This window comes from Labrus mixtus, unplaced genomic scaffold (genome assembly GCF_963584025.1).
Source record: "Labrus mixtus unplaced genomic scaffold, fLabMix1.1 SCAFFOLD_145, whole genome shotgun sequence".
NCBI lineage: Eukaryota > Metazoa > Chordata > Actinopteri > Labriformes > Labridae > Labrus > Labrus mixtus.
Window position 1 is genome coordinate 45001 of NW_026870301.1, and position 12500 is coordinate 57500.

The 12500-nt window shown below is 42.0% G+C and overlaps 1 protein-coding gene across 6 annotated transcripts in view; it reads left to right on the forward strand.

Annotated features, from left to right (window-relative positions):
• The window catches only part of pam (peptidylglycine alpha-amidating monooxygenase), a 37579-nt gene that overhangs the window by 11195 nt on the left and 13884 nt on the right, over positions 1–12500 (forward strand). For 3 of the 6 annotated variants that reach the window (XM_061034218.1, XM_061034216.1, XM_061034217.1), the window contains exons 10-19: positions 267–347; positions 424–500; positions 1620–1723; positions 2250–2440; positions 3170–3238; positions 3987–4217; positions 7033–7162; positions 7262–7378; positions 7456–7528; positions 9021–9231. In XM_061034218.1, coding sequence (XP_060890201.1) covers positions 267–347; positions 424–500; positions 1620–1723; positions 2250–2440; positions 3170–3238; positions 3987–4217; positions 7033–7162; positions 7262–7378; positions 7456–7528; positions 9021–9231 — 1284 coding nt within the window. Of the gene's footprint in view, positions 1–266; positions 348–423; positions 501–1619; positions 1724–2249; positions 2441–3169; positions 3253–3986; positions 4218–7032; positions 7163–7261; positions 7379–7455; positions 7529–9020; positions 9232–12500 lie in introns of all 6 variants that reach the window. The other 3 variants (XM_061034220.1, XM_061034219.1, XM_061034221.1) reach the window with 3 other exon arrangements.

Consider the following 12500-nt stretch of genomic DNA (forward strand, 5'->3'; position numbering starts at 1 on the left):
GTGTGCAGGAGTTTGTCTTCATGTTTTGGTCATTTAAAAAATGAATTATCCACCATTTCTATTTTAGTTGCCATGGTAACAGGTATCGATATCAGTGGATTTTTATTTGAATATCAAAGTTGAATGTCCTGGCATTGTGACGACCTCAGACACAGATTCTTTCAGTGTCACTCAGGTGTGTAAATAAACAGCTGCAGGTGGACGACCTGTCTCACACACACTTCCTGTCTCACGTGTCTGTATCTCTCTCTCTCTCTCTCCGTCAGTGACAAACGCAGACGTGGCGTGTGATTACACTTCATATCCCATCTACCCGTTTGCCTTCAGGACGCACACACACAAGCTGGGTGAGTCATCAGGTCACACAGCTGATCACAGAGTCACTGTTCTCAGGGTTCACCTGTGCTCACCTGTCTGTCACAGGTCAAGTGGTCAGTGGGTACAGGATCAGAGACGGGAAGTGGACTCTGATTGGCCGACAGTCTCCTCAGCTCCCTCAGGTACGTTACAGCATCATGACACTGATTGGCTGATAAAAAGAGGGAGGAGCTTCTGTTGCCAACATGTGTGCGATGAAACGTCTTCTCCATAAGATCAATCCACAGCACGCCGTCTACGTTCCACTCAAACAGTGAAGGGAACGCACAAATCAAAATGTTTCCAATGTGTCTGTGAAGTGTTGACATCTGATTAAAAACATTCAAAGATCAAACTTCTGCTCTGTTGCCATGGTAACAAACATGTTCTGATGTGACGGGTCCTCTTTCAATCCACCCAAAAACTTAAAAACAGGCGTAGTCGCAGACTGTAAGTGAAGTGTTTTTATTTTTGCCGGCCTCCCAAAGTGCAGTGATCGATATTTACAAAAATGCAAAAACAGGAAAAAATGGTGTTTAAACTATTTACAAAACAAAAGTCGTCCAAAAACAAAATCCACATAACTCAGCAAACAAACTGTACTTCAAGAAATAAACTCTCGCTGTAACATGTTACCTTCCCTGTAACCATCCTAGACTGCTTGAAAGCAGCAAGCAGCTCTCTTTTAAACACATTAAGCCCCTCCCACTGGGCGTTATAAATTGCCTAACATTTTAAAGAAACACATTATATCATGAATGAGCAATTTACACTCTGTTAAATTAACATGGTTCACTCACCCCTAAATTACCCATTCTCATCCCTATTTTAGTACCACCACTGTACTGTATCTGTGGCGATACTTTCAAAACAAACATTTAATTAATCAATCAATCATGTGATCACCTATGCGTGCTCCATCCGCCTATTTAGTATGCGGAAATGGGCCGCCTCTGTTTGTAACCAACGGGACACCGCGGAGCGCATATGCAACGCACCAACGGTAATACCACTCTGAATCTGTATATATATGATACCAAAGAGAGAGCTTAGGCTAACCCTTAATCACGCTGTGAAACTGAGAGGGAAAGGAGGATGATGGTGTGATTTACTGAATGATTATAGGCGCACTGGCAGAGGGAAACGTTTGGCGGATGTGTGTGTGTCGGTGTGTGTGTTGGTGTGTGTCACAGTCACAGTAGACTAGAATGAAAGCTTTGAACCCTGCTGTGACCTCTGACAGAGGAGATGTTGTGTTTCAGGCTTTCTACCCGGCCAACAGAGACGTGAGTGTGAAGTATGGAGACACAGTCGCAGCCAGATGTGTGTTCACCGGAGAGGGACGAACCTCCAAAACATACATCGGGTGAGATGTACTGCTCGTGTTGTAGAAGAACTTTAGTCAGTGCTCAGAGTGGCTGTTAGAGCTGCCTGTGCGAGTCAGGCCTTCAGAGTGCAGCACGACATCAGCTGCAGAAAAATATACAAGCAAAGGCATCTTCTGTTTTCAATCAATAAATAACTAATAATAATAATAACAATACATTTGATTTAAAGGCGCCTTTCAAAACTCTCAAGGTCACCTTACAGAGCAGAGATAAAAACACCATAAACCATAAAATTAACATTAACAACACAAATGAAGAGGATGTAGAGGAGTTATGAGAGCGGGTGGAGAATGATCAGACTGAATGTTTAAAAAAAATGTGTTCTGATATGAGATTTGAAAATGGAGACTATCGATCATTTAGTCCTGATGTGTCAGCTGTAAACTGAGTCAGAGGTCTCTGAGGGTCTGAGATTGAACTGTTGCTGATGAGGCCAACATGTCCCTTGGAGCTGGTGCCCCCTACAGGCAGCGTGTTGTGATCTGTCTGTTGTTGTGTGTGCAGAGGGACGTCAGACGACGAGATGTGTAACTTCTACATCATGTACTACATGGACAGTAAACACGCCGTCCCCTACATGAACTGTAACGAGCCCGGCTCTGAACAGCTGTTTGACCAGATCCCAGCTGAGGCCAACGTCCCCATCCCCGTCAGTCCAGATCACAACAACATGATGCACATGGGACACTCTACAGGTACGCACAACACCCCCCCCACACGGCCGTTTTGGACGCCCCTCGGTTTACCAGATATGAGAGCAGTTATCAGGTCAACAGGTGTTGCAGCGATGGAAGCGGGCAAGAGAAGTGGTTCAGATAGAAGTGATTGTACCCGACCTAAAAAGCCTCTGCATGTTTCTAATAAGCTCCACGAGCAGAAACGTGCTCAAACTAGGATCAATATTGGAGATGCTTTTGAAAAATGGAGAGAGGTTAGAACACAGAAAGGTTTACAGACCCATGCAGAGCTGGATAAACACTGAAGCTTCAGAGTCCACCACATGGTGACCTGTGTGAGCATGGACTCTAGAGAGGAGGGGGGGGGGGACAGCTCTCTATGATGTTTAGAATTTAGACTGCAGTACCCATTTTAACCACTAGGTGTCAGAGTTATATTTGAAGTTGTGACAGGTCTCCTGTGTCTCAGACAGCTGAAGACTGTTTACAGCAGCGTGTGAAACCTCCAACATGAGAGACGGGAGAAGAAGAAATAATATATCAAGGTAGAAGAAGTTACCGTTAGACGATAGTTGTCACGGTGTGAATGAAAGTCTTAAAATCCAAACAGGACTGGTGCTCTGGTGTTAAAGTGGTTTTAGTTAGTCCTTGTTTAGGTCTTGGGTCAGGGGGGTCAGTGGCTCTGATTAGACTGTGAACCTGTTCACCTTGTAGCTGACAGAAATGATCTTTATTCTGTCCCCTCAGAGCGTCAGGACGACAGGGCCATGTTGAAGAAAAACAAAGACCAGGACCAGGATCAGGATCAGGATCAGGGTGAGTTCAATGACCTGCAGCTCTGAATTCCTACAAACACAGCTGTGTGTGTGTGTGTGTGTGTCTCTGTGTGTGTGTCTCTGTGTGTGTGTCTCTGTGTGCGTGTGTGTGTGTGTGTGTTTCCTGCTCACTAACATCTTTACCTCTGCAGTTTTAACTCTTCAGGATGTGATTAAATGTTTACGTCTGAAACGAGGCTGGCTGCACACTGCAGGACACGAGGACAATCCTCTGATCTCACACAATGTCAGGTGATAAAACCAACATGGAGGACGATGGTCGTGGTCAGCTGGCTGTGCGGTTCGTCTTTATGAGACGTTACAAAGACACTCGTGTTGTTGCCATGGTTACACCAGCTGCTCTTCTTCTTCAATATTCCGTCGCCATGTTTGTGAGCTGTTAAAGAGATGCAGCATTCCCGCTCTGCTCGCTCTCATTGGCTGTTGGAGGCAGCTCGACCTGGAATCATAAACATCACGATGACAGATCAGGGAGGCTCCGAACCAATCAGAAGCAGTAAAATAATCGTAGTGACGTCAAACGCTGGCGATTATTCGGACAATTAATCTGCGACAAGCCTTGAATCAAGCCACGCCCCCTGATCATTGTGGGCGGGGCCTAACATCCTCTAGTGTGTAGCCAGCTTTTCTTCTGACTCTATGACATGAATCTGTGTCCAAAAGTCTGTGTGCTATATTTCCACCTTTGCTGTCATTCTGTGTGTGTGTGTGTGTGTGTGTGTGTGTAGGTGACATCTTGTCTCTGATGTCCAGGCTGTTAGGACAGAGCGTTCACTCTCACAGAGCTCAGCTGCTGGCTCAGATCGGTAGTTTAATGCAGGACAAAGACCTGGACTCTCCCAGAACCAGACTGGCCTTCCACACCAGGGAGGACCCGGTTCTGGTGAGGGACAGAGTCCACAGGTTCCATCAGCTCGAGGCCAAAACCCCCAGAAACCATCGACCCGCAGAAGGAGAAGGTGGGTCTCTGTCTGTGGACCCCCCCCCCCCCGTAGTTTTTTATTTTATATCCCAATGAAGTCCGACAACGTTAGAGCCTGTGTGCCCTGAGACCTCGTTTGCCTCTGTCTCCCCTCTCCTCAGCTTTGTCTCCTCACCTCTGTCTCCTCACCTTTGTCCCCTCAGCTCTGTCTCCTCTCTGCTTACCTTTTTCCCCTCAGCTCTGTCTCCTTACCTTTGTCCCCTCAGCTCTGTCTCCTCTCTGCTTACCTTTGTCCCCTCAGCTCTGTCTCCTCACCTTTGTCCCCTCACCTCTGTCTCCTCACCTCTGTCTCCTCTCTCCTTACCTTTGTCCCCTCAGCTCTGTCTCCTCTCTGCTTACCTTTGTCCCCTCAGCCCTGTCTCCTTACCTTTGTCCCCTCAGCCCTGTCTCCTCTCTGCTTACCTTTGTCCCCTCAGCTCTGTCTCCTCACCTTTGTCCCCTCAGCTCTGTCTCCTTACCTTTGTCCCCTCAACTCTGTCTCCTCTCTCTCCTTACCTTTGTCCCCTCAGCTGTGTCTCCTCTCCCCTTACCTTTGTCCCCTCAGCTCTGTCTCCTCTCTGCTTACCTTTGTCCCCTCAGCCCTGTCTCCTCTCTCCTTACCTTTGTCCCCTCAGCTCTGTCTCCTTACCTTTGTCCCCTCAGCTCTGTCTCCTCTCTCCTTACCTTTGTCCCCTCAGCTCTGTCTCCTTTCTTCTTACCTTTGTCCCCTCAACTCTGTCTCCTCTCTCTCCTTACCTTTGTCCCCTCAGCTGTGTCTCCTCTCTCCTTACCCTTGTCCCCTCAGCTCTGTCTCCTCTCTCCTTACCTTTGTCCCCTCAGCTCTGTCTCCTCTCTCCTTACCTTTGTCCCCTCAGCTCTCTCCTCTCCCATGTCTCCTTTCTCCTGTCCTCTGTCTCCTCTCCTCTACTCTGAGTCCTAAAGATTTGATTAGAAAAACAAACATATAAAAGACTATATGGGTCAGATTCTCGTTCAGATTGATCTCAGATACTTTACAGTATTCAGGACAGTGTGTGTGTGTGTGTGTGTGTGTGTCAGCCTTCACCTGAGGATTGAAACAGGAACATTTCAGACATTTGTTTTTTCTAACCCGTCCTGTCGGTCTCAGCTGGACGCCGTCCTTTGTTCTTAAATCCTTTTATCTGGATGTAAATCTGACGGATGAGACGAGTCATTACTGACAAACATCAATACTGAGAAAGAGGACGCTCACTCACCAATCAGAGCACTTTAACCTTCAGAGAGGGTCAGCACTCTGAAATCAGGAAATCCATTTATGCATGGTATTATGTTGGAGAGGGTCCTCACAAGTATAGGAGATCCTCAGCTCACAGACAGAGACAGATGTGTTTACACATGAGCTGCAGAGAGACGATCAGAATGTAGGAACAGAACCACAGGTAAAACACTAAACGTAGGACTGGAACAGAACCACAGGTAAAACACTAAACGTAGAACTGGAACAGAACCACAGGTAAAACACTAAACGTAGAACTGGAACAGAACCACAGGTAAAACACTAAACGTAGGACTGGAACAGAACCACAGGTAAAACACTAAACGTAGGACTGGAACAGAACCACAGGTAAAACACTAAACGTAGAACTGGAACAGAACCACAGGTAAAACACTAAACGTAGGACTGGAACAGAACCACAGGTAAAACACTAAACGTAGGACTGGAACAGAACCACAGGTAAAACACTAAACGTAGGACTGGAACAGAACCACAGGTAAAACACTAAACGTAGAACTGGAACAGAACCACAGGTAAAACACTAAACGTAGGACTGGAACAGAACCACAGGTAAAACACTAAACGTAGGACTGGAACAGAACCACAGGTAAAACATGACTCAAAACACAGTTTTTACTTTTTACAAGCAGACAGAATCCAAAAAGGGAACAGGCAAAGTTGACATCAAAAACACAGCAGAAGTCGATTCCAAAACGTGATATTAGATAAACAAAAGGCTTGTACGCTTCACACAGAGGTCGAAGACGAACACAGACACAGACTAAATACTAAGGTGAGGGGGAAGACAACGAGATGCAGCTGGGAACAATCAGGAAGTGAAGGGTCTGAAATGAGAGGAGAGGTTAGTGACCCAAAACAGGAAATAACACAAGTAGAAATTAAAACATAACCTAAGACACAGAGCTGGACATGACAAACACAACAAACACAACAAACACAACAAACACAACATATCTGCGTGAATGAAGATTTTAAACATTAACAAACATTCAGAATCAGAATCAGAATCAGAATCTGGGTTTATTGCCAAGTACATTTACACATAAAGGAATTTGACTTGGTGTATTGGTGCTAAACAATTAACAAGGAAATAAAGCAGAACTAGAAACAACTTAAATAATACAGAATAAGAAGATATTACAATATATAAAATAGAATTTAAAAATGTAAAATATAAAAAATAAAAAACACAAAATGTACAAAAGGTGTGATGTAGGAGCTGTGCAGTGGACTATGAGAAAACATCTTAGTGTGTGTAACTACTCACAGAGTGCATGTAAAGAAGTCCAGTGGGCGATAATGTAACGCAGAGAGGAGACAGACTCATGTTGGAGTATGAAGGCTGGAAGCTCTACTAAGGGTACTATATGGACAAGATTCACTAACCTGTGTGTGTGTGTGTGTGTGTGTGTGTGTGTGTGTGTGTGTGTGTGTGTGTGTGTGTGTGTGTGTGTGTGTGTGTGTGTGTGTGTGTGTGTGTGTGTGTGTGTGTGTGTGTGTGTGTGTGTGTGTGTGTGTGTGTGTGTGTGTGTAGACTCTCACCTGGAACAGGTGTCGTCGTGGCCTCAGAGCTCCCTCCAGCTGGGTCAGGTATCAGGACTGGCTCTGGACTCGGACTCTAACCTGGTCATCTTCCACAGAGGAGATCACACCTGGGGCGCCAAGTGAGTCCCCTTCATCTTCATCTTCATCCTCATCCTCATCATCATCATGGTATTCTCTCTGTGGAACTACAAACATCAATGTCCTCTTCCTGTTCTCAGCTCCTTCAGCAGCCAGGCTCAGTACCAGCAGAGGTCTCTGGGTCCCATCCAGCAGTCCACCATCCTGGTGGTAGATCCAGCTAAAGGGGGCATCCTGAAGGCTTCAGGGAGGAACATGTGAGTCCCAGTTACACTCACACACACATTCCTGTATTTATGACAGAGTGAGACACTGTGTGTGTGTGTGTGTGCAGGTTTTATCTGCCTCATGGAATAACTACAGACAACGACAACAACTACTGGGTGACTGATGTGGCTCTGCACCAGGTACGCTGATGATGAACCAATCACACACCTGTAAACAAAGTAAACACCTGTGAAGTGTAAACAAAGTAAACACACCTGTAAAGTGTAAACAAAGTAAACACACCTGTAAAGTGTAAACAAAGTAAATACACCTGTAAACAAAGTAAACACACCTGTAAAGTGTAAACAAAGTAAACACACTTCTAAAGTGTAAACAAAGTAAACACACCTGGAAATACACCTGTAAACAAAGTAAACACACCTGTAAAGTGTAAGCAAAGTAAACACACCTGTAAACAAAGTAAACACACCTGTAAAGTGTAAACAAAGTAAACACACTTGTAAACAAAGTAAACACACCTGTAAAGTGTAAAATGAGTAAACACACCTGTAAAGTGTAAACAAAGTAAACACACCTGTAGACAAAGTAAACACACCTGTAAAGTGTAAGCAAAGTAAACACACCTGTAAACAAAGTAAACACACCTGTAAAGTGTAAACAAAGTAAACACACCTGTAAACAAAGTAAACACACCTGTAAAGTGTAAAATGAGTAAACACACCTGTAAAGTGTAAACAAAGTAAACACACCTGTAGACAAAGTAAACACACCTGTAAAGTGTAAACAAAGTAAACACACTTGTAAACAAAGTAAACACATCTGTAAAGTGTAAACAAAGTAAACACACCTGTAAAGTGTAAACAAAGTAAACACACTTGTAAACAAAGTAAACACACCTGGAAATACACCTGTAAACAAAGTAAACACACCTGTAAAGTGTAAGCAAAGTAAACACACCTGTAAACAAAGTAAACACACCTGTAAAGTGTAAACAAAGTAAACACACCTGTAAACAAAGTAAACACACCTGTAAAGTGTAAACAAAGTAAACACACTTGTAAACAAAGTAAACACAACTGTGAAGTGCAAACAAAGTAAACACACTTGTAAAGTGTAAACAAAGTAAACACACCTGTAAACAAAGTAAACACAACTGTAAAGTGTAAACAAAGTAAACACACTTGTAAAGTGTAAACAAAGTAAATACACCTGTAAACAAAGTAAATACACCTGTAAACAAAGTAAACACACCTGTAAAGTGTAAACAAAGTAAATACACCTGTAAACACACCTGTAAAGTGTAAACAAAGTAAACACACCTGTAAAGTGTAACCAAAGTAAACACACCTGTAAACAAAGTAAACACACCTGTAAAGTGTAAACAAAGTAAATACACCTGTAAAGTGTAACCAAAGTAAACACACCTGTAAAGTGTAAACAAAGTAAACACACCTGTAAACAAAGTAAACACAGTAAACACACCTGTAAAGTGTAAACAAAGTAAACACACCTGTAAACAAAGTAAACACAGTAAACACACCTGTAAACAAAGTAAATACACCTGTAAAGTGTAAACAAAGTAAACACACCTGTAAACAAAGTAAACACAGTAAACACACCTGTAAACAAGGTAAACACACCTGGCCGTAAAGACTCATGTGTCCTCCTCAGGTGTTGAAGGTGAGCAGTGATGGTAGAGATCGGACCCTGCTGGCGTTGGGGGAGGAGTTTACTCCAGGAAGCGACAGCAGACACTTCTGTCAGCCCACAGACGTGGCCGTGGACCCCCACTCAGGAAACATCTTTGTGTCTGATGGATACTGCAACGCACGCATTCTCAAGTTCTCTGCAGACGGGACGTACCTGTCTGAGTGGGGCGCAGGTGAGAAACACCTTTAGTTAAAGTTTCAGGTGAGAAACACCTTTAGTTAAAGTTTCATCATGAAGGGAGCAGGTGAGAAACACCTTTAGTTAAAGTTTCAGGTGAGAAACACCTTTAGTTAAAGTTTCATCATGAAGGGAGCAGGTGAGAAACACCTTTAGTTAAAGTTTCATCATGAAGGGAGCAGGTGAGAAACACCTTTAGTTAAAGTTTCATCATGAAGGGAACAGGTGAGAAACACCTTTAGTTAAAGTTTCAGGTGAGAAACACCTTTAGTTAAAGTTTCATCATGAAGGGAACAGGTCAGAAACACCTTTAGTTAAAGTTTCAGGTGAGAAACACTTTTAGTTAAAGTTTCAGGTGAGAAACACCTTTAGTTAAAGTTTCATAATGAAGGGAGCAGGTGAGAAACACCTTTAGTTAAAGTTTCATAATGAAGGGAGCAGGTGAGAAACACCTTTAGTTAAAGTTTCATCATGAAGGGAACAGGTGAGAAACACCTTTAGTTAAAGTTTCATAATGAAGGGAACAGGTCAGAAACACCTTTAGTTAAAGTTTCAGGTGAGAAACACTTTTAGTTAAAGTTTCATAATGAAGGGAACAGATGAGAAACACCTTTAGTTAAAGTTTCATAATGAAGGGAACAGGTCAGAAACACCTTTAGTTAAAGTTTCAGGTGAGAAACACTTTTAGTTAAAGTTTCATAATGAAGGGAACAGGTGAGAAACACCTTTAGTTAAAGTTTCATAATGAAGGGAGCAGGTGAGAAACACCTTTAGTTAAAGTTTCATAATGAAGGGAACAGGTGAGAAACACCTTTAGTTAAAGTTTCAGGTGAGAAACACTTTTAGTTAAAGTTTCATAATGAAGGGAACAGGTGAGAAACACCTTTAGTTAAAGTTTCAGGTGAGAAACACCTTTAGTTAAAGTTTCATAATGAAGGGAGCAGGTGAGAAACACCTTTAGTTAAAGTTTCATAATGAAGGGAGCAGGTGAGAAACACCTTTAGTTAAAGTTTCATCATGAAGGGAGCAGGTGAGAAACACCTTTAGTTAAAGTTTCATAATGAAGGGAGCAGGTGAGAAACACCTTTAGTTAAAGTTTCATAATGAAGGGAGCAGGTGAGAAACACCTTTAGTTAAAGTTTCATAATGAAGGGAGCAGGTGAGAAACACCTTTAGTTAAAGTTTCATCATGAAGGGAACAGGTGAGAAACACCTTTAGTTAAAGTTTCAGGTGAGAAACACCTTTAGTTAAAGTTTCATAATGAAGGGAACAGGTGAGAAACACCTTTAGTTAAAGTTTCAGGTGAGAAACACCTTTAGTTAAAGTTTCATAATGAAGGGAACAGGTGAGAAACACCTTTAGTTAAAGTTTCATAATGAAGGGAACAGGTGAGAAACACCTTTAGTTAAAGTTTCAGGTGAGAAACACCTTTAGTTAAAGTTTCATAATGAAGGGAGCAGGTGAGAAACACCTTAAGTTAAAGTTTCATAATGAAGGGAGCAGGTGAGAAACACCTTTAGTTAAAGTTTCAGGTGAGAAACACCTTTAGTTAAAGTTTCATAATGAAGGGAGCAGGTGAGAAACACCTTTAGTTAAAGTTTCATAATGAAGGGAACAGGTGAGAAACACCTTTAGTTAAAGTTTCATAATGAAGGGAACAGGTGAGAAACACCTTTAGTTAAAGTTTCAGGTGAGAAACACCTTTAGTTAAAGTTTCATAATGAAGGGAGCAGGTGAGAAACACCTTTAGTTAAAGTTTCATAATGAAGGGAACAGGTGAGAAACACCTTTAGTTAAAGTTTCATAATGAAGGGAGCAGGTGAGAAACACCTTTAGTTAAAGTTTCAGGTGAGAAACACCTTTAGTTAAAGTTTCATAATGAAGGGAGCAGGTGAGAAACACCTTTAGTTAAAGTTTCAGGTGAGAAACACCTTTAGTTAAAGTTTCAGGTGAGAAACACCTTTAGTTAAAGTTTCAGGTGAGAAACACCTTTAGTTAAAGTTTCATAATGAAGGGAGCAGGTGAGAAACACCTTTAGTTAAAGTTTCATAATGAAGGGAACAGGTGAGAAACACCTTTAGTTAAAGTTTCAGGTGAGAAACACCTTTAGTTAAAGTTTCATAATGAAGGGAGCAGGTGAGAAACACCTTTAGTTAAAGTTTCATAATGAAGGGAGCAGGTGAGAAACACCTTTAGTTAAAGTTTCATAATGAAGGGAGCAGGTGAGAAACACCTTTAGTTAAAGTTTCATAATGAAGGGAAGAGGTGAGAAACACCTTTAGTTAAAGTTTCATAATGAAGGGAGCAGGTGAGAAACACCTTTAGTTAAAGTTTCATAATGAAGGGAGCAGGTGAGAAACACCTTTAGTTAAAGTTTCATAATGAAGGGAGCAGGTGAGAAACACCTTTAGTTAAAGTTTCATAATGAAGGGAACAGGTGAGAAACACCTTTAGTTAAAGTTTCATAATGAAGGGAACAGGTGAGAAACACCTTTAGTTAAAGTTTCAGGTGAGAAACACCTTTAGTTAAAGTTTCATAATGAAGGGAACAGGTGAGAAACACCTTTAGTTAAAGTTTCATAATGAAGGGAGCAGGTGAGAAACACCTTTAGTTAAAGTTTCATAATGAAGGGAACAGGTGAGAAACACCTTTAGTTAAAGTTTCAGGTGAGAAACACCTTTAGTTAAAGTTTCATAATGAAGGGAACAGGTGAGAAACACCTTTAGTTAAAGTTTCATAATGAAGGGAACAGGTGAGAAACACCTTTAGTTAAAGTTTCAGGTGAGAAACACCTTTAGTTAAAGTTTCATAATGAAGGGAGCAGGTGAGAAACACCTTTAGTTAAAGTTTCAGGTGAGAAACACCTTTAGTTAAAGTTTCATAATGAAGGGAGCAGGTGAGAAACACCTTTAGTTAAAGTTTCATAATGAAGGGAACAGGTGAGAAACACCTTTAGTTAAAGTTTCAGGTGAGAAACACCTTTAGTTAAAGTTTCATAATGAAGGGAGCAGGTGAGAAACACCTTAAGTTAAAGTTTCATAATGAAGGGAGCAGGTGAGAAACACCTTTAGTTAAAGTTTCATCATGAAGGGAGCAGGTGAGAAACACTTTTAGTTAAAGTTTCATAATGAAGGGAGCAGGTGAGAAACACCTTTAGTTAAAGTTTCATAATGAAGGGAACAGGTGAGAAACACCTTTAGTTAAAGTTTCAGGTGAGAAACACTTTTAGTTAAAGTTTCATAATGAAGGGAACAGGTGAGAA